Source organism: Phyllobates terribilis, unplaced genomic scaffold, assembly GCF_046119375.1.
Source record: "Phyllobates terribilis strain yellow unplaced genomic scaffold, ASM4611937v1 Scaffold_9__5_contigs__length_417890890, whole genome shotgun sequence".
Lineage (NCBI taxonomy): Eukaryota > Metazoa > Chordata > Amphibia > Anura > Dendrobatidae > Phyllobates > Phyllobates terribilis.
This window is the reverse complement of record NW_027362769.1, coordinates 371,764,728-371,792,385: the sequence shown is the minus strand read 5'-3', so window position 1 is coordinate 371,792,385 and position 27,658 is coordinate 371,764,728. Positions and strand designations below refer to the sequence as shown.

The 27,658-nt window shown below is 53.0% G+C and overlaps 1 protein-coding gene across 2 annotated transcripts in view; it reads left to right on the top strand.

The window, feature by feature from the left end:
• The window catches only part of LOC141162312 (uncharacterized), an 84,156-nt gene that overhangs the window by 33,631 nt on the left and 22,867 nt on the right, over window positions 1-27,658 (top strand). For both annotated transcript variants that reach the window (XM_073648290.1, XM_073648289.1), the window contains exon 2: window positions 25,382-25,492. In XM_073648290.1, coding sequence (XP_073504391.1) covers window positions 25,429-25,492 — 64 coding nt within the window. In that variant the 5' untranslated portion in view covers window positions 25,382-25,428. The remainder of the gene's footprint in view (window positions 1-25,381; window positions 25,493-27,658) is intronic.

The following is a 27,658-nucleotide window of genomic DNA, read 5'->3' as shown; positions in this document are numbered from 1 at the left end:
TCTGTTTAGACAAGCCTATTATTATTATTATTATTTATTATTATAGCGCCATTTATTCCATGGCGCTTTTGACGCGCCCCTGGGCCTGTGTCGCGCTGCGGTGCGCACGCGGGAGCTTACCCGGAGCCGGATCCGTGGAGGGTTGTAATCTCGTGGCGGTGACCCGGTCCGTGCCCAGGGAGTCAAACTAGACGGCAGTCTATTAGTAGTAAATAGTTGATGACTACGCCACCCGTTGAGTGCAGCCAGGAAGCTGCTGCTGCAAGGCAGACCGCTGAGGCCGGTGGTAGGATTGTGCAGCGTGATAGTATAACCCCCAACGGGAGGGGCATGGCCTCAGGGCAGCCGACGTGGATGATGGGGGTAGCAGGAACCACTCAGAGACGGTACGGTGTAGTTCAGGGTCTTTACTGGTAACAACGACAGACCCTCCCGGAGTACTTGCTAGCAAACGGGGCCTGGTCAGTCTTTGAGCAGATGGGATCTCCCCTGGCCAGGCGTAGTTGTAGGCCTCCCAAACTGACTGTACTCTTCTGGCTACCTTGCTAGAAGCTGATGTAAGTAGCCCACGTCCCTGAGTGTACCGTGTGGTGCTCACCCGTATGGCCGGTGACTCGGGGCCTTCTAATGGCTTCCGCTCCACGATGGCGGTGCTGGTCCCACGCGTGTGACCGTGCCTTCGGGCTTCTGGGCCAGAGGACCTGAAATCCCCTGCCCGACGGATTCTGCTGCTGGGTAGGAGTTAGTCCCCACAGCCTCGGACTCCGGGTCCGGTAAAGAATCTTCTTAGTCAGGGCGAGCTCTGTAGCTGCCAGCCCCTGACTCCTTGTAACTCTGCTGTTTCCTATGCTGCTTCTCTTCTCCACTCTCCTTGTCTGACTCTCCCTGCCTCAGCCCCGGGTTTATACAGGGGAAGTTCTTCCCCTCCCAAGACTGGGCAGGAGGTGTGGCATGCACAGGATCCCTGACCAAAGGACCTCCCACCTGCTCTCAGACATAATATCTCTATCACTGTGGCAACCAGACCCCTGGGGTGTCACATTCCCCCCTAGTGAAATTTAGTACTCCGGGACTAAACACATTTAGAAAAACATAACAAAGTATAACAATAACAATACTATAAGAAAAACACATAAGATGGTTACGGCGTGTCCGCAACCGGATGCAGTCTTTGAAGAAAAGCAAAGGTGTCCATTTCACCAACACAGGGAGACGTAACCAGGTAGGGGTCTGTCCTACCCCGAGTCCTTAACAGTCTCTAGTCCATCCTGGGTTACGCTCCAACTATATACAAGGATTCCCGGTAAATCCACCAAGGTTTCCTAAAAATAACTAGAAACACAAAATTATACACAAGCAACAAGACACAGAAAAACATAAATAAAACAATTTATACACTTTAAATTCTCCAGCGTGCGGGTAACTGGCCTCTAGTGGCCCGAGTGGACCTACGGAGCTGACTGTCTGGCCCTGAACTACAGGGTGTAGGAGCTGTCAAGGGTAAACTGGGCAGCTGTCTACCGGCTCTTTGTCTCACTAGGGGTACGGCAGGCTCACTATAAGCAGAGGGTTGATTCTCCTGTTCTGCTTGTGTGGAGTCTTCTGCCTCCTGGACCGGCTGTTCTTCCAGCTCTACCCGTTGCTCCGTAGGTTCTTGGGATGATGGTTGGAGGAAGGTGAGTACGGGTACCACAACTGCACCATTGACTTGAGTCCAAGACTGAGGAAAGTCCCCGAGCACGGTACTAACCATATCTTCCCTTTCTTCCACGGGTCGATGGTCTTCTTGTTCCTCTTCAGGGTTCCTCAGTTGTTCGGGACACTTCTTCAGGTGGTCCCGGGATACAATGGCTGTGGTTTCCCCTCCGTCTTTACTGATGGTACAGACCTTCGGGTTCTCGTGGCTTGAGGGCAGTACGGTGTACGGGTCCTTCTCCCACTGGTCGTCCAACTTGTGGAGCCGTCTCTTCCTCTTCAAGACCTGCTCTCCGGGTACCAGGGGAACAGCGGGAGCATACTGGTTGTAAGTTTTCTCTTGTCTTTCCCTAGCCTGACAGAGACTTCGCTCCACGCTCTCCTGTACTCTCCGGTACTGCTGCTGCCTCTCTGTGTCCCAGTCTGTTTCTGGTGAAGTGTCCTCGGGGGTCAGGACTCCCATTTCCAGGTCAACAGGTAACTTACCAGGTCTTGCCCTCATTAGGTAAGCCGGGGTACAGTTGGTGGAACCTACCGGGATGTGGTTGTATAGGTCCACCAGATCGGGCAACTTTTCAGGCCACAGACTGCGTTCTTCCAGGGGCAACGTTTTTAGAAGATCCATTACCACCTGGTTCATTTTTTCACAAAGTCCATTAGTCTGCGGATGGTAGGGTGTCGTCCTTATCTTCCGGCAGCCATACAGATTGCAGAATTCCTGAAAGACCTCCGCTTCAAAGGCAGGTCCCTGGTCCGTCAGCACTTGGTCCGGGTACCCGTGTGGACGGCAGAAGTGCTGCTGGAAGGCTCTAGCTGCTGTTTGAGCCGTTAAGTCCTTGACGGGGACGACAACCAAGAACCGGGAGTAATGATCCACGATGGTTAACGCGTAGACGTAGCCACTTCTGCTTGGGGTCAGTTTTACATGATCCAAGGCTACCAGTTCCAACGGTTGCCGGGTGACGATGGACTGCAGGGGAGTCTTCTGGCTGGCTCGGTCCTTCCTTCTCAGGTTGCACGGGCCACAATCTCTGCACCACTTCTCGATGGTTCCCCTCATGCCTACCCAGTGGAACCGCTCGCGCAGCAGGAACTCCAGCTTTTTCCACCCAAAGTGTCCAGCTCCGTCGTGGTATGCCTCCATCACCATGGCTGCGTCTCTTCGTGGCACCACTACTTGCCAGAGTAATTCATGCGTCCGGGAGTTAACCATTCTGCGGCACAACTTCCCTTTGTAAAGGAACAGTCGACTCTTCTCTGCCCATAGTTGTTTGGCTTCCTCCGGAGCGTCTGGTTCAAGGCGAGCCTCCGGCCGAGTCAGCATCTCCTTCACCAGTCGGACGGCAGGGTCGCTGTCTTGCGTTTCCGCCCAGTTGTAGTGGGGTAAGGGGTTCAACGTAGCAGCCTGCTTACTCCTTACCCGGTGGGAATACTGAATAGTCCCATGACGGTGGAACGCAGGGAGTTCAACTTCTTCCAGTCCCTCCGGATCTTCTCCTCCGTCCGGCAGATTGGGCATCCTGGACAGGGAGTCCGCGTTGGTATTGGAGCGTCCTGCCCGGTATTTAATTGTGAACTCGTAGTTGGACAGACGGGCCATCCACCTCTGCTCCAGGGCACCGAGTCTTGCCGTGTCCAGGTGTGTCAGCGGGTTGTTATCCGTGTACACGGTGAACCGGGAAGAAGCGAGGTAATGCTTAAAGCGCTCAGTGATTGCCCATACTACGGCCAGGAACTCTAACTTAAATGAGCTGTAATTCTCGGGGTTCCTTTCGGTGGGTCGCAGTTTTCGGCTGGCGTAGGCGATTACTCGTTCCTTCCCCTGCTGGATCTGGGACAGTACGGCTCCTAGCCCGATGTTACTGGCGTCGGTGTAGAGGATAAAGGGCTGGCTATAATCCGGGTACGCCAGGATTTCGTCCCCCGTGAGGGCCATCTTCAGCTGGCGGAAGGACTCTTCTTCCAGCTCTTCCCATTTGAAGGGCGGCTTCTGGTTCTTGGCCTTCCGGGACTGGCCTATCAGGAGGTCCTGCATAGGTGCTGCCTTTTTGGTGAAACCGGGAATAAACCTTCGGTAGTAGCCTACCAACCCGAGGAACTGCCGCACTTCTTTTACGCTGGAGGGGCTTGGCCATCCCTTAATTGCGGTGATCTTATCGGGGTCGGGAGCCACTCCGTCAGCGCTCACCACGTGTCCCAGGTACTGCACCTTTGGTTTCAGGAGGTGACACTTGGAGGGTTTCACCTTTAGGCCGTAACTCGCCAGAGCCTCGAACACTTCCGCCAGGTGTTTCAGGTGGTCCTCATACGTCTTGGAATATACGATGACATCGTCCAGGTACAACAGGACCGTCTCGAAGTTTCTGTGGCCCAGACAACACTCCATTAGGCGTTGGAAGGTTCCTGGTGCGTTGCAGAGTCCGAACGGCATGCAGGTGAACTCGCTAAGTCCCATCGGGGTGGTGAATGCGGTCTTCTCCCGGTCCGCCTCTGCTACAGGAACCTGCCAGTACCCGCTAGTGAGATCCAAGGTAGAGAAGAAGTTAGCAGATCTTAAAGCAGCCAATGACTCCTCTATCCTTGGTAAGGGGTACGCATCCTTGTGTGTGATACGGTTGATTTTCCGGTAATCTACACACATCCTCATGGTGTTGTCTTTCTTTTTGACTAAAACTAATGGGGCTGCCCAGGGGCTACAACTATCCCGGATTACCCCAGCCTCCTTCATATCTCTAAGCATCCCCTTGGCGTGTTGGTAATGTGCAGGGGGTACGGGTCGATACCTCTCTTTTATGGGAGGATGATCTCCCGTGGGGATGCGATGTTCTACCCCCTTGACTCGCCCGAAGTCTAACGGGTGTTTACTAAACACTCTCTCATACTCTTGAACCACCCGATAGACTCCTTGTTTCTGATGTGAGGGAGTGGAGTCAGTACCCAAATGTAGTTGCTGACACCAGTCCTCCATGTCTTTCTTAGAGCCGTTACCTTCCTCCGGGTGAGATGGAGGCAAGGGTTCCACAGATTGTATAGAACTTTGATTAGTGGTATATAATTTGGCTAGCGTGGCATACCGGGGCAGGTACACTTCCCTCTCCCCGATATTTATTATGCGAATGGGCACCCTCCCATGGCGTACATTGACCACCCCCCGTGCTGTCAAAATGGTGGGCCTACTGTCTGAGTAAACTGGTTCTACCATTGCCTGGTAATCTCTACCTCTCAGACCAATAGCTGCCCGGCACCAAATCATCATTTCACTTTTTGGGGGCATGGCAATAGGAAAAGGGTCACACATTCTTACGCTACCAATCTCACCGCCGGAGAGTTCCACTTGTTGCCGTTGCATCAGTGCCCGGATCTCTTTCTGGAGCACCCGCTGCTCGCCGGAGCTGGCATTCTTGGCAACCTGCTGTAAAAGGAAAATCACCTCTGCAAGACAATTTTCAATTACATTAGTTCCTAGAGTTATTTTTGGGTGACTCTCATGTTTATCGATATCTACAATGATCAGTCCCTGTGCGGCCAGTTCGACTCTACCAATTTTGATGGTCACCTCTTTAAATCCGATCTGTGGCACGGGCTGACCATTGCTGGCGATGATACTCAAGTCGTCGTCGGGGTAGCGGGTAATATCCGAGTCATTCCAGTACTGCTTGAAGAGCACGTACGGGATGGTGGTGACCTGTGACCCGGTGTCCAGTAGGGCACTCATGGGAATGCCATCCAGTACCACAGGCAAGACTGGACGTCCTCCCACATATCTGTCGCGCCAGTTCGATGGGCCTGGTGATCTTTTTCCTGGGGGTTGGCCCTCTACCCCAGGTTGTGCCCGTTTAAAGAACAGTACCTTGCCATATGTCCGGGTTGATTGCAGCGGCGGCAGATGGGTCGTCCGTCCTCACTGTATCGGTCACTGGGTCTTCCTCTGGCCGGTGGGGTCCTCCTTGGTCGACGCCACGGGATGTCCTCCGGTCCGGATGCCAGCTGGATCTTCCCTGGGGTGGAAACCTGTAAAGACTGCACAGTTCGGGTTAGCGCAGCAACGCTCTTAGCTAGCTCTTGGACCTGATGGTGTAGGTCTGGAGCCGGGTCATTGTCCAAAGCCTGCGCATCAGCTCCCACAGGCCCTGCTGACAAGGGCGCCGCCTCCTGGTAGTAAGTGGTAGTGGGGCGTCTGTGGGTCACAACGCCACCTGGTGCCGGTTCTCGGAGCACCCGGATGGCTCTGTCCTTGAACTGTGCAAAGTCCAGATGGGGATCCTGTAAGGCCATTGCCCGCAACTGGGTTCGGTGGGCATTGCAATATAAACCCTCTATAAATTGTTCAGTCAACAGCCTGTCCTCGTTTCCCACCCCATCAGGGTCGGTCTGCTTTATGGCCCTCAGGGCCTCTTGTAGGTTTAGTGCATAGTCCCTTATACTCTCATGCGCTCGCTGCTTGCACCCGTAGAATCTAAGCTTAATCTCGGCTGAGGTGCGGGTATCAAAGGTGTCCTTCAGCCGGGTTAGTATCCCTGCGACAGTCTTCCTCCCAGGTGGCCAGGATTTTACTTCCCTTTTGGCTGCCCCGGTTAGTTGGGCCACCAGGATGCTCACTTTTTGCTCTTCTGTGAGGGGGTACACCTGGAAGAGGCTATCCAGCTTTTCTCTAAAGTCATGCAGGGTATGTGACTCCCCTGAGTACTGGGGTAGCCAAGCTGCTCCCGGGATATAGGGCATGGTGAAGGGCATAACTGCAGCAGCGGTAGCGCTGGCGGGGGTTGAGGCAGTGAAGCTCTCCTCCGTATCCGACATCTTCCTCCCCCCTAGTGGACCGTGGCCTACCTTGCGATGATCCTCTTCCGTAGGCCGCGGCTCCGCAGTGGATCGTCAGGGTTGAGGACCTTCCGTCGCGCTCCTGTGACGTCGGCGTCTGCTGGGCTCCTTCCAGGACCTTACGCAACGTCCGGACGTGAGGCGGGGCTTCAGTTCTCGCGCGCTTTCGGAGTCCACGCCCCTCTTCTTCCCGCGCGGCGTCCTCAAGATGGCGTCCAATGGCGGGAAAACTCCACGGATGGCGGGAAGAAGGTCGAAGATGGCGCCGGATGGCGGGAAAAACTTCGCGGATGGCGGGAAGAAGGTAGAAGATGGCGCCGGATGGCGGGAAACCTTCACCACTGGTAAGTTTGAACAGTCTTTGCTTTTCAGGCACGCAGTACCCGGTGGTTGCGGGCACGAAATCCTGCCGACTACGCCAAAGTTGACGCGCCCCTGGGCCTGTGTCGCGCTGCGGTGCGCACGCGGGAGCTTACCCGGAGCCGGATCCGTGGAGGGTTGTAATCTCGTGGCGGTGACCCGGTCCGTGCCCAGGGAGTCAAACTAGACGGCAGTCTATTAGTAGTAAATAGTTGATGACTACGCCACCCGTTGAGTGCAGCCAGGAAGCTGCTGCTGCAAGGCAGACCGCTGAGGCCGGTGGTAGGATTGTGCAGCGTGATAATATAACCCCCAACGGGAGGGGCATGGCCTCAGGGCAGCCGACGTGGATGATGGGGGTAGCAGGAACCACTCAGAGACGGTACGGTGTAGTTCAGGGTCTTTACTGGTAACAACGACAGACCCTCCCGGAGTACTTGCTAGCAAACGGGGCCTGGTCAGTCTTTGAGCAGATGGGATCTCCCCTGGCCAGGCGTAGTTGTAGGCCTCCCAAACTGACTGTACTCTTCTGGCTACCTTGCTAGAAGCTGATGTAAGTAGCCCACGTCCCTGAGTGTACCGTGTGGTGCTCACCCGTATGGCCGGTGACTCGGGGCCTTCTAATGGCTTCCGCTCCACGATGGCGGTGCTGGTCCCACGCGTGTGACCGTGCCTTCGGGCTTCTGGGCCAGAGGACCTGAAATCCCCTGCCCGACGGATTCTGCTGCTGGGTAGGAGTTAGTCCCCACAGCCTCGGACTCCGGGTCCGGTAAAGAATCTTCTTAGTCAGGGCGAGCTCTGTAGCTGCCAGCCCCTGACTCCTTGTAACTCTGCTGTTTCCTATGCTGCTTCTCTTCTCCACTCTCCTTGTCTGACTCTCCCTGCCTCAGCCCCGGGTTTATACAGGGGAAGTTCTTCCCCTCCCAAGACTGGGCAGGAGGTGTGGCATGCACAGGATCCCTGACCAAAGGACCTCCCACCTGCTCTCAGACATAATATCTCTATCACTGTGGCAACCAGACCCCTGGGGTGTCACACTTTACATGTAAAAAAATGGGTATACATACATGAACAATTACAATGATCTTTAACAAAATGTGACGGCGACTGTTACATAAGGAGCGAGGACCCTGCCCGCGAGGGCTCACAATCTACAGGGGATGGGTGAGGATACATTAGGTGAGAGTAGAGCAGGAGATCTTGCGAGGATCGGAGGTCGCGTGCAGGTATGTACCGGGAGACTAGGTCACAGATATAAGGAGGAGACAGGTTGTGGATGGCTTTGTATGCCATGGTTAGGGTTTTGAACTGGAGTCTCTGTGCAATGGGGAGCCAGTGAAGGGATTGACAGAGAGGAGAGTCCGGGGAATACCGTGGGGACTAGTGAACTAGTCGTGCAGCAGAGTTTAGGATAGCTTGGAGGGGTGTGAGAGTGTTAGAGGGGAGGCCACAGAGCAGGAGGTTGCAGTAGTCAAGGCGGGAGATGATGAGGGCGTGCACTAATGTTTTTGCATATTCATGGATGAGGAATGTGCGGATCCAGGAGATATTTTTGAGTTGGAGTAGGCAGGAAGTAGAAAGGGCTTGGATATGTGGTTTGAAGGAGAGGTCAGAGTCCAGGGTTACACCGAGGCAGCGAGCTTGTGGGACTGGGGAGAGTGAACAGCCATTGACATTGATAGATAGGTCAGGCGGGGGGGATGAATGAGATGGTGGAAAGACGATGAGTTCTGTTTTATCTATGTTAAGTTTTAGAAATCTGTCAGAGAGGAAGGATGAGATAGCGAACAGACATTGTGGGATTTTGGTTAGTAGGGAGGAGAAATCGGGTCCAGAGAGGTAGATCTGTGTGTCGTCAGCATAGAGGTGGTACTGAAAGCTGTGAGACTCTATAAGGTGTCCTAGGCCAAAGGTGTAGATGGAGAAGAGCAGGGTCCTTGGACTGAACCTTGGGGGACACCAACAGATAGGGGGCGAGCTGAGGAGATGGTGTGTGAGTGGGAGACACTCAATGTCCTGTCTATTAAATACGAGGAGATCCAAGATAGGCCAAGTCTTTGATGCCAAGAGATGAGAGAATCTGTAGTAAGAGGGAATGGTCCACTGTGTCGAAGGCAGATGACAGGTCTGGGAGGAGGAGGACAGAGCAGTGTCGCTTGGATTTGGAGGTTAGTAGGTCGTTGGTGACTTTAGTCAGGGCAGTTTCAGTAGAATGGTGCGGTCGGAAGCCAGATTGGAGGCGGTCAAAGAGAGAGCAGGAAGAGAGGTGGGAGGACAGTTCAAAGTGGATATGTTGTTCCAGATGTTTTGAGGCAAAGGGGAGGAGTGATATGGGACGATAGCTAAACAGAGAGGATGGGTCGAGGTCACCTCAACTCACTAACCTAACTCATCCCCGGTTCCCTCCTAAATGTTAATCTTAATCTGCTCCTGCCTATTCATCTGTCTCCACATCCTCCATGCACCAAATAGCACACGGTAACTGCTCTAACACAGATATTGGCTGATGACCATGTTCTACCTATTGTGTCCCCCCATTTCCATATAGATTGTAAGCTTGCGAGCAGGGCCCTCACTCTTCCTGTAACTGTTGAAATGTGATACATTGTATTGTTTTTATTGTCGGTATTTGTCCTTATTTAATTGTAAAGAGCTGCGGAATATGTTGGCGCTATATAAGTATAAATTATTATTATTATATTATACTTAGTGATGAGCGAGCACTAAAATGCTCAGGTGCTCGTTGCTCGGGTTGAGCAAATTGGAATACTCAGGTGCTAGACCCGAGTAACGAGCCCAATGTAAGTCTATGGGAAACTCGAGCATTTTTTTTCAGGCGGCTCCCCCCGGCGGGCTGCTGTGGGCCTAAAAATTGCCCAAATCGATGGGAACAGTGCTCAAATGACATATGACCAGCATGGGGAAGACCCCTGGAAGCATCTCTGACTCCCAGGTCACTGCTGCCAACAATGTTGTCAGAGGTATTACTCCACTTTTACGGACTCACAATTAAACATACAAAAACGAAACCAAAATGGATTTTCCTGGGAAATATGTTAAGGAACATCCTTTCCAGGGTAATGACTTGTATATAAGGCAAAATAAATAATCAAAAAAAATACTCGTCAACACCTTGGGGTATGTTCACAAGTAGCGTTTTTTATGCGTTTTTGCACTTTTGTATTGCTTTCAACCATGACAAATGCATTCACCAGGAAATGTCATTTTAACATTTTACAACCTTATCTGGCCATGTGGTGCGTGAGACATGATCAGACATATCCTGTTTCATTTATGAAGGAGGAACTCTGAAAGTCACAAAGCCTATTTTTAAAGGGCCGTCAGGCGGCCTTTACTATTCTTATTCTTAAAGAGCCATCAATCGGCCCTCACTATTCTTAGAGAGCCATCAGCCGGCTAAGCTTTGTTGTTCCCATTACTAAAGAGTGGGTCTCCTATACTGTTATTGCGTATGCAGTGAGTGGCAGGGCTGCCCAAAATTTGGACGCACCCCAATACCCCTTTGAAAATTTGGACACACCCCAATACCCCTTTGAAGAGACTTAGAGGAGGGCCTCCTGAAAACAATGTTCCCATTATTAGGAAGTGGGTCTTCCATACTGTTTGCCTATGCAGTGAATTCAAGGATTGCCAATAATTTGGACCTACTCCAATGCCCCTTGGAAGAGACGTAGAGAGCCTCATGAAAAAATATTCCCATTAGAAAGGAGCGGGCCTCCTATGCTTGTAATGCCCATGCACTAAGTGTATGGTCTGAAAAACATTTACCGCTAGGGGGTATACATGACCATACTGTATAACATTTTTTTTATGGGCATCATAAACACCCTTTAAAAAAATTATGCGGGTGTTGCATCACGGACCACGGTCACCCTGGTGATATGGTGGTGGAGGATGAGGATGAGGAGAAGGAGGAAGACAAGAGCAAATAGCCAAAATCAGGAAGCGTATACCCATGTGTGGGTGTGAAAAGGTGCATGGGAATACACCTCCCATGAAAAGACACTGGACTTGAGTTTATGTTACGCTGCTATCATTCGGTGGTGTTGAGAAGTCTGGCCCAATCCAGCCGTTGTTCATTTTTAGAAGGGTCAGCCTGTTAGTATTGTCAGTTGACAGACGGATGCGATTATCAGTTACAATTTCACCAGCGGCACTAAAAACTGGCTCTGATAAAACGCTAGCGGCAGGGCAGGGCAGGCCAGGACCTCCAAGGCATAGAGTGCCAGTTCATTCCACGTATCCAGATTGGATACCAAATAATTATAAGGCACAGAGGAATTACGAAGGATGTTAGTACGGTCGGCAAGGTACTCCCTCAGCATCTTCCCAAACTTTGCACTCCTTGTGAGAGTACCCGGTGCCTCAGGGCCTGTGCGATGGGAAGGGCTGAGAAAATTCTCCCAGAACTTGGACAGTGTTCCCCTGCCTCTGCTGGATTGGAGTTGTGTCTCTCTTGCCTGTAGTTCTTGGTTGTCCAACGAACTGTGACCTCTGCCGCCAGCGTTTTCAGATGGGAATCTATATATATAATCGTCTTATCCCGTCTGTCTGTCTGTCTGTCTGTCTGTGTGTCTGTCTGTCCAGGAAATCCCGCGTCACTCATTGGTCCGCCAGCGGCCAATCAGCGCCGGGGGATTTCTAAAAAAAGATGGCGGCCGTTAGCGGCTCATCTACTGGACGGAGCTGAGCGGCGATGCAGCCGGGAGATGAGTGCCGTGAGGCGCTCATCTCCCGGCCGGTAGCAGCGGAAGGACCGCCGGCGCCGCTGACCTCCATGCGGAAGGGAGGACCGGGGAGCGGCGCTGCGGGTCGGGATACTTCTGCTGCCAGCGCCCGCTATGTCCCGGGTTCTCGCAGCGGAAGTACCCGCACAGGCAGCGCCGCTCCCCGGTCCTCACCAAGACGATTCGATGATTGGTCGCGGTCTTCGGACCCGACCAATCACTCATCTTAGCGCAAAACTTAAACACCGCTGTGCTGATTGGTCGCCGACGCTGCCCGGGACCAATCACCGATTTGGGTGCCAAATTTAAATATCGGCCGCGACCAATCACCACAGCGGTGTTTAAATGTGGAGCCAAGATCGGTGATTGGTCGCGGCCGATATTTAAATTTGGCGCCCAAATCGGTGATTGGTCGCGGCCGATATTTAAATTTGGCGCCCAAATCGGTGATTTGTCACGGTCAGCGTCCGCGACCAATCAGCACAACAATGTTTAACTTTGGCGCCAACATCAGTGATTGGTCGCGGGCCAAGACAGCGACCAATCACCGATTTGTGCGGCAGATTTAAATAGCGGCCGCGACCAATTGGATGTCAGCGCCGCTCCCCGGTCCCCCCTTTACACCCTAGCCGCATGGATGTCAGCGGCGCTGCCTGTGCGGATACTTCCGCTCCGAGAACCCGGGACATGAGCGGGCGCTGGCAGCCGAAGTATCCGGACCCGCAGCGCCGCTCCCCGGTCCTCCCTTCACACCCTAGCCGCTGATGTCCCCACAGTATCCGCATGGTGTTACAAAGGTCCGGACATTTGTGTTAAAAATCGCTGATTGGTCGCTGGCGCTGCCCACGACCAATCACCGATTTGGGCGCCAAATTTAAATATCGGCCGCGACCAATCAGCACAGCGGTGTTTAAATGTGGAGCCAAGATCGTTGATTGGTCGCGGCCGATATTTAAATTTGGCGCCCAAATCGGTGATTGGTCGCGGGCAGCGCCAGCGACCAATCAGCGATTTTTAACACAAATGTCCGGACCTTTGTAACACCATGCGGATACTGTGGGGACATCAGCGGCTAGGGTGTGAAGCGAGGACAGGGGAGCGGCGCTGCGGGTCGGGATACTTCTGCTCCGAGCGCCCGCTTATGTCCCCGGTCCTCACTAATACGATTCCGCGCCCCGCTCCTCACCAATACGATTCGCTGATTGGTCGCGGGCCAAGACAGCGACCAATCACCGATTTGTGCGGCAGATTTAAATAGCGTCCGCGACCAATTGGATGTTGCGCCGCTCACCGGTCCTCCCTTCACACCCTAGCCGCCTGGATGTCAGCGGCGCTGCCTGTGCGGATACTTCCGCTCCGAGAACCCGGGACATGAGTGGGCGCTCGGAGCTGAAGTATCCCTACCCCCAGCACCGCTCCCCGGTCCTCCCTTCACACCCTAGCCGCTGATGTCCCCACATTATCCGCATGGTGTTACAAAGGTCCGGACATTTGTGTTAAAAATCGCTGATTGGTCGCTGGCGCTGCCCGCGACCAATCACCGATTTGGGCGCCAAATTTAAATATCGGCCGCGACCAATCAGCACAGCGGTGTTTAAATGTGGAGCCAAAATCGTTGATTGGTCGCGGCCCGCTTATGTCCCCGGTCCTCACTAATACAATTCCGCTCCCCGCTCCTCACCAATACGATTCGCTGATTGGTCGCGTGCGTAGAGAGCGACCAATCAGTGATCTGGCGCTAAATTTAAACCCCGCTCTGCTGATTGGTTGAGGCCGCGACCAATCAGCCATTTTGGTGCCAAATTTAAACAACGCTCTGCTGATTGGTCGCGGCCGTCAGCCGCGACTAATCAGCGATTTTGGCGCCAAATTTAAACCCCGCTCTGCATCGCTCTGCTGATTGGTTGCGGTCGCCGGCCGCGACCAATCAGCAGTATTGTCGCCAAATTTAAACACCTCTTTGCTGATTGGTCGCGGTCGCGACTAATCAGCGATTTTGGTGCCAAATTTAATCACGCTCTCCAGTCCTCACTAACACGGTTCGCTGATTGGTCGCGGCCGCCGCCCGCGACCAATCAGCGATTTTGGCGCAAAATTTAAACACTGCTTTGCTGATTGGTTGCGGCCGCCAGCCGCGACCAATCAGCGAGATTGGTGCCGAATTTAAACACCGCTCTGCATCGCTCTGCTGATTGGTCGCGTCCGCCGGCCGCGACCAATCAGCAGTATTGGCGCCAAATTTAAACACCGCTCTGCTGATTGGTCGCGACTAATCAGCGATTTTGTTGCCAAATTTAAACACGCTCTCCAGTCCTCACTAACACGGCTCGCTGATTGGTCGCGGACGCCGCCCGCGACCAATCACCGATATTGCCGCCAAATTTAAACACTGCTTTGCTGATTGGTCACGGTTGCCGACCTTGACCAATCAGCGATTTTGGCCCAAAATTTAAACACAGCTCTGCTGATTGCTCCCGGTCGGCCGCATACAAATTCTAGAATACCTGATGCATTAGAATCGGGCCACCATCTAGTCTATATATATAATCTTCTTATCCCGTCTGTCTGTCTGTCTGCCTGTCCAGGAAATCCCGCATCGCTCATTGGTCCGGCAGCGGCCAATCAGCGCCGCGGGATTTCTGAAAAAAGATGGCGGCCGTTTGCGGCTCATCTGCGGGACGGAGCTCAGCGGCGATGCAGCCGGGAGATGACCGGCGCGAGGCGCTCATCTCCCGACCGCCAGCGACGCTGACCTCCATGCGGCTAGGGTGTCAAGGGAGGCCCGGGGAGCGGCGCTGCGGGACGGGATACTTCTGCTGCGAGCGCCCGCTCATGTCCCGGGTTCTCGCAGCGGAAGTAGCCGTACAGGCAGTGGCGCTGACATCCATGCGGCTAGGGTGTTAAGGGAGGACCGGGAAGCGGCACTGCGGGACATGAGCGGGCGCTCGTGTAGCACCCTGAGGATTCGGCTGCTACAGGGGTATTGCACCTCAACCCAGAGGTGTGATATTCCACTCCCGGGTAAGGATGGAGTGTGGACCTGAGCTCGGTAGGCTGCATGCACTACACACATCCCATTTCCGAGGAACAGGCCGACGGTACTCCCACTTAGAAATGTGCAGGTACGACCGAGTCTGTTCCTGGCTGGAGTGGGAGGGGGGTGGAACATCCCAAGTAGTGTAGGGGCAGATAGGGGGAGCAGCCTGGGTAAAGATAGGAGCTCATTGGGTGCTGGTCGCCTGAGCTCACACATAGAGGGTTTATATAAGGTGGGCACCATCAGAGAACAGGGTCAGTCTGTCAGAGTAAGAAGAAGAGGAGCAGAGAAGCCCCAGAGAGAGAGAGAGAGTGGAGCAGAGAAGGAAAGACCCAGAGGAGACAAAGAGAGGACTCTGAGAACCCAAATTCAATCCCCGGGTGAAGAGTCGGCAATAGGGTACCGGATCCCAAACTGGTGGGGGCAAAAGCACACCCTAGCCAGAGACCGGAGGCCGTGGGCAGTGTCTGCCACGGCCACCCACCACATCCACCCCGAAGGCATACCACGTGGAGGGTCAGGGAACCCAAGGCCAAGGGTCTCCCAACAGAAGGCCCGAGGGAGCTGGACCTAGGTGGATCACTAGTGGGGACGGCCAGAGGAAAGGACAGAAGGAGAGCTCAGGGTCACGCTCCGGACTTGTTTGGGGGTTTGCTGAATCCAGGACCTGGTGGACGCAGCACGGCTCGAGTGGTCACTTGAAGCTGGAGTGACCGGAACATCAGCAGTGAGTAAATACCCTAAACTGCACAACCCGACTCTGTCTTCATTTAACATCTATGCTGCACCACCACAATCCCCATCCTCTGCACCTGACCCCCTGAGGCTATACCCCACCCGTTGGGGGTTATACTACCAAAAGCTGCACCAACACCATCAGCCTCAGCGGACCCTGCTGCAGCGGCGGCCATAGTGACCGCAATACAACGGGTGGCGTAGTCGACATTAAGAACTTAATAACATCTGTAGGACTGCCACATACAACTGAGTTTGACACCCTGGGCACGGACCGGGTCACAGCCACTCGGAAGACTACAACCCCCATCTGATCCGGCTCCGGGTATTCCCCTAAAGAATATGGCCCAGGGGGCGCGTCAACTTTGGCGTAGTCGGCAGGATTACGTGCCCACAACAACCGGGTACTGCGTGCCTGAAGAAAAGAACGAGTTTACCTCAAAAAGAAGTCTCCTGCCGGTTCCGGAGGGTCCCCGCCATCGGACTCCGTCACAGATCGATTCCCGCCGGTTGTCCGCCATTAACAGCTTTTTCCCGCCATCTGCAGAGTTTCCCGCCACTGGGAGACGATTCCCGCCATTTCCAAAGGTTTCCCGCCTTGGGGGAGCGGACGCCATTATGGGCGTGCCAGAGGGTGGCAAGAGGCCACCTCCCATCGTGGGCCAGGACCGAAAATGGCGCCAAAAGTGGAAACCGCCCCCACCAACAGAGACTGTGATGCTAGAGGTGTCTGTCAGCGTGAAAGAACAGCCCCTGGAGCTGACAATCACCAAGTGGCCCCGGGACCGCCCTCGAAGTGGGAGGAGACGAAAGAAGAGAACAAAGATGGGTGTCGCTTGGAGCAGTCTGGAGAGAGCGCACCCGGAGACAAGACGTCTGGAGGGAGAGCCAGGCAGCACCGACCCAGTGGTCAGGAGCCTGATGCGGGCCGCCACTCCAGGCAGCACCGACCCAGTGGTCAGGAGCCTGTTGCCGGTCGCCACTCCAGAAGGCCTGCTGGAGACAACTGAAGGAGAGCAGAGCAGCACCGACCCGTTGGTCAGGAGCCTGCTGGAAGCAACGACCCCACTAGGCCTAGTGGAGGTCCTAGCACAGCTCCCCCGAGACCGGGAGTGTGCACAGACCGCTCTGGAGGGCCTCGCAAGGAGGATGGCCCGGGTGCAGCGAGAGACGTTGGCGGAGTGGAGCCGTGAGATGGCCCAGCAGACCGAGACCTGTCAGCGGAGCACGCCACCCGAGACGAGGAGACAGACCGCCTCTGAGGATGGCGCGGGAGGACTGAAGGCCGGAGACGGCGCCGAGAAGGGAGCCGAACGAGTGGAGGCAGGTAAAGGGGACGTCTATACCCCAAACCGGGAAACCGCGTACCTGCCCCAGCTCCCCGTCGCAGAGCCCGAAGTCTATCCTGCCGTGCCCGTCGCTGCAACGTCACCGCCGCAGACTAGGCCTAAAACGGGAGCCGCGACCCCTGTGACGTCACACGCCTCGACCCCGAGCGTGACCAAGCAGGAAGTACCACCAGCCTGGTCGCAAGGCCTAGTACCCCCGGGCGCCGCAATACCAACAGCGCCCCCTACCTCCGCGGAGCCCCAGGCCTGGCCGCAAGGCCCGGGCAACCCGGGCGCTAACACCACCGCGCCCATAAGACCAAAAGTGCCGCATCTGGGAGAGGACCTGTTTGCCCAGCATACGTGCCCGAACGGGTCTGAAGCCAAAGGTAACCATAAAGAAAGAGCAGGAGGACGCCGTCGTTAAGTACAGCAGAGTACAAGCTGTATATAGTTGCCCGTCGGGGCACCGTGAACTGTAACTGTTCTAATATAGTCCCCGTTGGGACCAGAGAATTGAACTGTTACCCGTATTTCCCTTAATCCCACTGACCGAGGACTGAGAGCGGTCATTCCTCCCTATTCCCATTACCTGGCCGAGGACTGAGAGTGGCCACTACCCCTTTTGTATATAGTTGCGCGTCCTAAAGCGCCCCCTACCGGTTTTATAGGAAAACCATTTTTCTAGAGAGACTGTCGCACTTTACCCGGTCACACGTTGCACAGTGACCGGAGGAGGAGCCAGAGGCGACGAGAATGTTTTAATATATGTTGTTTTATATGTTTTATATGTTTATGCAAAAATTTGTATGTTTTGTGGTGTTTTGTTCTTACAGCCCGAGGACGTGCTGTGATTTACCAGGGGGGAATGTAGCACCCTGAGGATTCAGCTGCTACAGGGGTATTGCACCTCAACCCAGAGGTGTGATATTCCACTCCCGGGTAAGGATGGAGTGTGGACCTGAGCTCGGTAGGCTGCATGCACTACACACATCCCATTTCCGAGGAACAGGCCGACGGTACTCCCACTTAGAAATGTGCAGGTACGACCGAGTCTGTTCCTGGCTGGAGTGGGAGGGGGGTGGAACATCCCAAGTAGTGTAGGGGCAGATAGGGGGAGCAGCCTGGGTAAAGATAGGAGCTCATTGGGTGCTGGTCGCCTGAGCTCACACATAGAGGGTGTATATAAGGTGGGCACCATCAGAGAACAGGGTCAGTCTGTCAGAGTAAGAAGAAGAGGAGCAGAGAAGCCCCAGAGAGAGAGAGAGAGTGGAGCAGAGAAGGAAAGACCCAGAGGAGACAAAGAGAGGACTCTGAGAACCCAAATTCAATCCCCGGGTGAAGAGTCGGCAATAGGGTACCGGATCCCAAACTGGTGGGGGCAAAAGCACACCCTAGCCGGAGACCGGAGGCCGTGGGCAGTGTCTGCCACGGCCACCCACCACATCCACCCCGAAGGCATACCACGTGGAGGGTCAGGGAACCCAAGGCCAAGGGTCTCCCAACAGAAGGCCCGAGGGAGCTGGACCTAGGTGGATCACTAGTGGGGACGGCCAGAGGAAAGGACAGAAGGAGAGCTCAGGGTCACGCTCCGGACTTGTTTGGGGGTTTGCTGAATCCAGGACCTGGTGGACGCAGCACGGCTCGGGTGGTCACTTGAAGCTGGAGTGACCGGAACATCAGCAGTGAGTAAATACCCTAAACTGCACAACCCGACTCTGTCTTCATTTAACATCTATGCTGCACCACCACAATCCCCATCCTCTGCACCTGACCCCCTGAGGCTATACCCCACCCGTTGGGGGTTATACTACCAAAAGCTGCACCAACACCATCAGCCTCAGCGGACCCTGCTGCAGCGGCGGCCATAGTGACCGCAATACAACGGGTGGCGTAGTCGACATTAAGAACTTAATAACATTTGTAGGACTGCCACATACAACTGAGTTTGACACCCTGGGCACGGACCGGGTCACAGCCACTCGGAAGACTACAACCCCCATCTGATCCGGCTCCGGGTATTCCCCTAAAGAATATGGCCCAGGGGGCGCGTCACTCGCAGCAGAAGTAGCCGCACAGGCAGCGGCGCTCCCCGGTCCTCAGCAATACGATTCGATGATTGGTCGCGACCTTTCACCGCGACCAATCACTGATCTTGGACCAAAAGTTAAACACCGCTGTGCTGATTGGTTGCGGCCTCTGCCCGCGACCAATCACCGATTTGGGCGCCACATTTAAACACTGCTGTGATGATTGGTCGCGGACACTGCCCGCGACCAATCACCGATTTGGCCACCACATTTAAACACCGCTGTGCTGATTGGTCGCGGACGCTATTTAAATGTGGCACCCAAATCGGTGATTGGTCGCGGGCAGCATCCCCGACCAGCGGGGGCGCCATTGACATCTGACATAGGATGCCAACCTCCGCGCCTAGGCAGGGCTGCCATAAGGGCTATGCAGAGAAAGGCATTGGTTTGTCAGCATAATGCATAGTGAATATCCGGTGTTTAAATGTGTCTGCAAGATCGGTGATTGGTCGCGGCCGATATTTAAATGTGGCGCCCAAATCGGTGATTGGTTGCGGGCAGCGCCCACGACCAATCAGCGATTTTGAACACAAATGTCAGGACCTTAGTAACACCATGCGGCTACTGTCGGGAGATCAGCGGCTAGGGTGTCAAGGGAGGACCGGAGAGCGGCGCTGCGGGTCGGGATACTTCTGCTGCGAGCGCCCGCTCATGTCCCGGGTTCTCGCCGCAGAAGTAGCGGTACAGGCAGCGGCGCTCCCCGGTCCTCACCAATACGATTCGCTGATTGGTCGCGGTCTCCGCACCCGACCAATCAGTGATCTTGGCGCTAAAGTTAAACACCGCTGTGCTGCTTGGTCGCAGCCGCTGCCCGCGACCAATCAGCGATTTTGGCGCCACAATTAAACACTGCTGTGCTGATTGGTCGCGGATGCCAGCCGCGACCCATCAGCGAGCTTGGCGCCAAATTTAAACAACGCTCTGCTGATTGGCCGCGGACGCCAGACGCGACCAATCAGCGAGATTGCCGCCAAATTTAAACAACGCTCTGCTGATTGGTCGTGGACTCCAGCCGCGACCAATCAGCGAGATTGGCGCCAAATTTAAACAGCGCTTTGCTGATTGCTCGCGGTTGCCAGCCGCGACCAATCAGCGAGATTGGCGCCAAATTTAAACAACGCTCTGCTGATTGCTCGCGGCTGCTAGCCGCGACCAATCAGTGAGATTGGCGCCAAATTTAAACAGCGCTCTGCTGATTGGTTGCGGCCGCCAGCCGACCACGACCAATCAGCGAGATTGGCGCCTAATTTAAACAATGCTATGATCTCCCGACGGCAAGTGTGAACGGAGGACCGAGGAGCGGCGCCGCCGGTCGGGATGCTTCTGCTGCGAGCAGCCGCTCATCTCCCAGCTCCTCGCAGCGGAAGTACCCGCACAGGCAGCGCCGCTCCCCGGTCCTCACTAATACGACGCTGATTGGTTGTGGCCACCGGCCGTGACCAATCATCGATATGGGCGGCAAATTTAAACCCCACTCTGCTGATTGGTCGCGGTGGCCGGCCCCGACCAATCAGCGATTTTGGTGGCAAATTGAAACACCGCTCTGCTGATTGGTCGCAGTCGCCGGCCGCGACCAATCAGCGAGATTGGCGCCAAATTTAAACCACGCTCTGCTGATTGGTCGCGACTGCTAGCCGCGACCAATCAGCAATTTTGGTGCCAAATTTAAACAACGTTCTGCTGATTGGTCGCGGTCGCCGGCCGCGAACAATCAGCAGTATTGGCGCAAAATTTAAACCCCGCTCTGCTGATTAGTCGCAACCACCGGCCGTGACCAATCAGCGATATTGGCGCCAAATTTAAACACCGCTTCGCTGATTGGTCGCGGTGGCCGAACGCGACCAATCAGCGATATTGGCGCCGTATTTAAACACCGCTCTGCTCATTGGTCGCGGTTACCGGTCACGAATAACCAGCATTATTGGCGACAGATTTAAACACCGCTCTGCTGATTGGTCGCGGCCGTGACCAATCACCATTATTGGCGCCAAATTTAAATACCGCTCTGCTGATTATTCGCGACCGCCGGCCGCAAACAATCAGCATTATTGGCGCCAAATTTAAACCCCGCTCTGCTGATTGGTCGCGTTCGCTGGCCGCGACCAATCAGCATTATTGGCGCCAAATTTAAACCCCGCTCTGCTGATTAGTCGCGACGGCCGGCCGTGACCAATCTGCGATATAGGCGCCAAATTTTAACACCGCTTTGCTGATTGGTCGCGGTTGCCGGCCTCGACCAATCAGCGATTTTGGCGCCAAATTTAAACACCGCTCTGCTGATTGCGCCCGGTTGGCCGCATACCTATTCTAGAATACCCGATGCGTTAGAATCGGGCCACCATCTAGTTTTTTTAATTGTTCCGCAAAAAGGGCCTTCTGGTACTGCCCCATTTTTGTAGACCTGTCCGCCTCAGGAATAAGAGATATAAAGTTCTCCTTGTACTGTGGGTCTAGAAGTGTTACCAACCAGTAATGACTGTCACTCAAAATTTGGAGAACGCGATGGTCATGGGAAAGGCAGCGTAACATAAACTCAGCCATGCGTGCCAGACTGCTAACAGGCAAGACTTCTCTGTCTCTTCACGAAGAGGACAACTGACCATGCTCTCCTCCTCCTCCTCTCTGTCCTCTGGCCATCCACGCTGAACAGACGGTATGACAGTTGTGTAGGTAGTACCGTCTATAGCACATGAAACTAACTCCTGTTCTTCCTCCTCTTCTTCATTGTCACCCAATCCACGTTGGGATGAGATGAGGCTGGGCTGTGTGTAATCACCCTGTATGGTTCCTTGCTCCATCTCATCGTGCTCTGCCTGCAATGCATCCTCTTTGATTGTGAGCAGAGAGCATTTCAGAAGACAGAGAAGCGGGATGGTGACGCTAATTATGGCGTCATCACCGCTCACCATCTTGGTGGAGTCCTCAAAGTTTTGGAGGATGGTACATATGTCTGACATCCATGTCCACTCCTGAGGTTTTATGTATGGAGTCTGAACTGAATACCGACGGCCTTGTTGATACTGGTACTCAACAACTGCCCTCTTCTGCTCACAAATCCTTCCCAACATCTGCAGTGTAGAGTTCCAATGCGTAGGGACATCACACACCAGTCTGTGATCCGGAAGCTGCAAATGCTGCTGAAACACGGCAAGGGCGGCGGAAGCTGTAGGTGACTTTCTAAAATGGGCACACAGGTGGCGTACCTTAACAAGCAGATCCGGCAGCTCTGGGTAGAATTTGAGAAACCGCTGAACCAGAAGGTTTAGCACATGGGCCAGGCATGGTACGTGTGTGAGCTCGCCTCACCTCAGAGCCGCAACCAGGTTCCGGCCATTGTCACACACGACCATGCCTGGCTGTAGGTTCAGCGGTGTGAGCCACAGATCTGCCTGCTCTTTTAGAGCTGTCCACAAATCTTCAGCATTGTACGGTTTGTCACCTAAGCATATTAACTTCAGCACAGCCTGTTGCTGCTTGGCCGAGGCAGTGCTGCAGTGCTTCCAGCTTGTGACTGATGTGGTAATTTCAGAGATGGAGGCTGAAGAAGAGGAGGAGGCTGAGGTGCAGGAGCTGCAGACTGTGGGGGCAACCCTGATTGACCTAGGGCCCGCAATCCTTGGAGTTGGGAGGACGTGTTCCGTCCCAAGATCCGACTGGGTCCTGGCTCCCACTATGTTAACCCAATGTGCCGTCAGCGAGATGTACCATCCCTGCCCACAAGCACTTGTCCACGTGTCCAAGGTTAGGTGGACTTTCCCGTTAACTGCGTTGTTGAGGGCATGGCTAATGTTTTGGGACACGTACTTGTGTAATGTTGGGACGGCACACGGGGAGAAATAGTGGCAGCTGGGGACCGAGTACCAAGGGATGGCCTCCGCCATCAGGTTGCAGAATGCTTCCATCTCACGAATCTAAAAGGCAACATTTCGAGCGCAAGAAATGTGGGAATTTAGTAGTGTGGCCTGTGGGGTGTTGGCTGCGTATTTGCGCTTGCGTTCCAAAGACTGGGGTATGGACAACTGAATTCTGTGCTGGGACAAGGATGTGGACGGACTTCCTGATGCTGCTACTTGAGAGTGTGCAACGACAGGTGCAGGGCAGGAGGCATCTTCGCATACACCATGGACAGGGAATTGGCTTGCATGGACAACAGCGGAAGAAGCAGTGGTGCCACCCTCTGACACTGTTCCTGGACCCTGGGGTTCGGCCCACAAAGTTGGGTGCTTTGCTTCCATGTGCCTGATCATGCTGGTAGTGGTTAGGCTGTTAGTTTTGTTACCCCTGCTGATGCTGGCCTGGCAGGTGGTGCAAATGGCATTTTTGGGGTGATCGGCAGAGTCTTTAAAAAACAACCAGACTCGGAGAGACCTAACAGTTGTACAAGCAACTTCCTTCGTGTTGGTGTTACAGGGAATGGTTGCCTGTCTTCTGTATGCGGCAACCACACTGCTTCTTCCTGCCTGTTGTGGTGCTACGCCTCCCTCCCCCTGTGTACTGCTGTCCTTGCTCTGCATGTCCAGAGGCCCAAATCTATAAATGGAAAAGTGAACAGCTCTTCAGCGTGTCCAAGTGTGGGATCAGTTGTCTCTGGGCACTCGGCATGGTGGGAGGAAGGAGGTTCAGTGTGAGGAATATGCGGTCCAGACTCACAGCTACTGAGACTTGACCATGTGGAAGACAGGGTGGTGGTGGTGGCTAAGTGACTGGAAGCATTATCCGCTATCCAACCAACAACCTTTTCACACTGCTCTGTGTTCAATAGTGGTGTTCTGCGGTCCCCTATTAATTGGGAAAGGAAGGTCGAGCAAGAAGATGTGCGTGTTTGTTGTGGCACAATTTCAGCTTGCCCACCGCCTCTGCATGCACCATCACGTCCAGTTCCCTGTGCCTTGCCACGTGCCTTGCCAATTTTAAATGGAGGACAATATCTTCCACGCTCACTACAAATGGCTGAATTTGGAGCAAACTTATATGTGATCCGTGTGATGGAGAAAACACAGTTTTAAATACCTGGCCTGCAGGTAACTATTGTGAACAGCAAACTGGTCTCAATAGCTTCACTGACACAATGAAATTTTTTTTTAATGGAGACCAGAAATGGCAGTATTTTCAGTGCACTTATATGTGATCCGTGTGATGGACAAATCACAGTTTTAAATAGCTGGATTTTTAGAGCAGTAATATGGAAAGGACCTGGCTGTATTCTGCAGTGCCAACAAGCAAATAGCGCAGAAAAACGGTGTTCTCTGGATTGCTTTTTAAGGAAATAATGAGAATTAAGATCCCCAAAAAATTATTCCTGTCCCCTGAGACCTGGGCCTATGTCTAGAAATATCAGCATTTTTCTAGATAGCGGCAGCAGAAAAAACTGGAATGGAGCCTCTTGTGCTATATGCACTGCAGTCTGCTATATACCCTGCCTGCCTATATACACTGCCTGCCTGATATCTCTGCAGATGGATTAGTCCTTAGAAGGACTGTCTGTTGAGATGGATATGTGTCTCTAATATAGTCTGGTATACCTACACTAACTGGAAACAACCAAATCTCTCCCTAGCTCAGCAGCACCTCTCCCTACACTGATTCCGGAGTGACTGTGACGAGCATGGCGGCGCAGGGTCTGATATAGACCTGATGACGCTGTGCGGCCAGCCAATCACTGTAATGCCACAACCAACATGGCTGCGGCATTACAGTGAGTGGCAGACAATCCCTGTATGTTCATTGGCGCTCTAAAGAGCGCCAAACATGCAGGGAGGGGAACCGAGCTCCCGCTGAGCAACCCCGGAAATACTCGGTGAGCGCCGAGCATCTCGAGCAGTGAGATGCACGGGCGAGCACCTAGCAGTAGCGAGAATGCTCGCTCATCACTAATTATACTACATTATCTGCACTGAAAAAGTTATCCCAGTGTTACCTCTCACAGGTAACTTGAGACTGTCTTATCATCCTGGAGCTGATCATTGGTTGAGCCTTTGCCATTCTGGCTATTCTTCGATCCATTTGAATGGTAGTCTTCCGTTTTCTTCCACGTCTCTCTGGTTTTGCTTTCCATTTTAAAGCATTACAGATCATTTTAGCTGAATAGCCGATCATTGTCTGCACTTCTTTATAAGTTTTACCCTCTCCAATCAACTATTTAATCAACGTACGCTGTTCTTCTGAACAATGACCCATATTTCTCAGGCTTTCAAGGAGAAATGCATGTCTAACATGTGCTGGCTTCACCCTTAAATAAGAGCCACCTGTTTCACACCTATTTCTTCACAGAATGATTGACGTCACTAATTGAACTCCACACTGCTATTATTTTTAACACATCCCCGTACAATTAATTATTCAAATACACAGACTTAAAAACATGCAGATCATGAATGTTGAGTCTGTTGGTTTTCTTAGAATCTACTGCACCAACTGGTAAATTGTTTGACATGTGGTAATATAATTTATACCAAAAACAGTGATTAATCAGGTTAGTCATATTGGACGGCTATTATTTTTAACACTACTGTAGAACATTCCACTCGAGTTTTCCTTCTGTCTGTGACTTTTAAATTATTATTTTCACAGTTTTGAAATCCAGGCAAAATCTGCTGATTAATCATCCTGCAGCCGTAATGGAGAAAGGAGAAAGTGATGTGCAAGGAGATGAGTGGCGGTGCAAAGAGGAAGTTCATACAGGTAACTGTGGGAAGTCATCACATAATAAATAGAGATGAGCGAACTTGTTCAGAAAACATTCACCAATCTCAAATTTGGCATGAACATTGCACATTCGGATTCGTGTTTGGACCCCTCAGCATTTTTACTAAAAATTGGAAAAATTCGGCCAACGTTTGTTAGGTCTTTGGCTAGGATAGTGGTGCTGTATGATGAGCGAGGAAGGGAGGACGTGTTTGATGAGAGGATTGGTGGTTGGTAAAGGTTAGAGGAGCTGCAGAGTGTTATTCTTAATTTTTCTTAACTTAATGTGTGGAGATTCCGGCAGCCAGTCAGGGTGCAGAAACCATCCTCAACGTCCAGATACAAGGGCTTGTGTCATTGGCTGCCGAAGTCACATGTCCCTCTCTAAATAAAGAGCGGACATGTTGGTTTAGCTCCATTTTGTCAATGTAACAGCGCAGAGAGGCTGCTCCTACTGGATAGTCAGATCGTTAGCTAGGCGGTTGATTGTCAGTCAACAAGTTGAGATAGCTAGGATCCTATGTGGCTGTGAAATCGACCTTTCAGCAGATCAATCGTTTTTGCAAACTGTGCGGTCCAGAGACACCAGGGCACATTTCAGCATATAACTGTTAATATAATGCTTCAGGCAGGAGGCCAAATTTGAGAATCTAAATTTTTGGTGCTAATAGCGTGCTGCAGAAAGCAGGCCACATTTCAGCATATAACTGTTTTGTGCTGTTAATATTGTGTTCCAGAAAGGAGGCCACATTTAAGCATAACAATATTTACTGCTGGTCATATTTTTGTCCAGGTAGCAGTCTACATTTGAAAATACAAATTATTTGTGCTAATACCGTGGTCCAGCCACACTATCTCAGCAAATAAATACTGATTGGTAATTTAGTGACAGGTGACTGACAGGTCTGGGCCTAGGGTGTGAAACATCAGGTTAAAAGAGGGGAAGGGTACATCCAACATGAATGGGAGAAAACGAGATCATGGTGGAAGAAGGAATAGGCTTGATGTTCAAGGTGTACGTGGGGTAGGTGGTACTGTTACTAAAAGCTCTACTGAACAAACACCATCTCGTCCTATAGAAAGACAACTGACAACTTCTGTTACTGGACGGGCTACTCCACTCCCTTTCTTTGGCAGCCGCACAGCGGTATGCTTTGTAGATGAGGGCCAGAAACAGCATGTGCTCCAGTGGATGGCAAGCACTGCTTTAAGTGGCCTCTCCTCCTCTTCCTCCACCTCAACATCACACACAGTACAGTCCTCAGAGGTGGCACCCCAAATAGCCTGATTTCCACCGGTATTACAACTCTCCAACCGCCCAACTGACTGTGGGGAAGAACAGATGGGCGAGTCTGCAGAGCTGTTCACATATTTTATTCCATGGCCATCACAGGTCTGCTCCAAAGATTCACGGACTCAAGAGGAGGAAAGAATCTGCATCGATGCCCAAAATTTTTGTCAGTTGGATCCGGGGCAGGATGAAGTAGGGTCCAAGCAGAATCCAGAACCTCATCACCAGACGTTAACCCCCGGGGGTGGAGGTGATCTTGATGACACTCGGAAACCTGAGGTGCACGCGGACTGTCAGGGCAGGAAGAGGAGGAGGGTGACTCTCAAGGCGAGGAATGGGAGAACAGAGAAGATGATGATGAGGTTGTAGATCTTACTTGGTGTGAACCCAGAGGCAAGCAGCTGAGTAGTTCAGCAGAGAAGGTGGAGGAGGAGGAAGATGAGGAGGTTACATTGCGGCCTCACGCACAGACATGGAGTCATGCAACCACGACAAGCACTGCATCCTCAGCCACAAATCTGACTGTGAACAGCAGTGGTCGCAGGTCTGCAGATCGCAGGTGCTGCAAGGGTTGTCTAGCCTGGGCCTTTTTTGAGACAGCAAAGGATGACCCAACTCACTGCCAGCTTTGTAAAAAACGACCCAGTAGAGGGAAAAATTGCAATTATTTGACTACTACATGAATGAACTGGCACATGCGCGATCAACATGCGTTAGTCTGGGAATCTAAATTCGCCAAAAATATGGACTAGCCGGCCTCGCCAACCACAGGCACCCCATCAACCGCATCTGCTGCTTCTTCCTCTTCCGTCACCGTGGCAAGTGTTCTCACACAGGTCTCCAGCCACAGGACCTCCACTTGTTTACCCGTA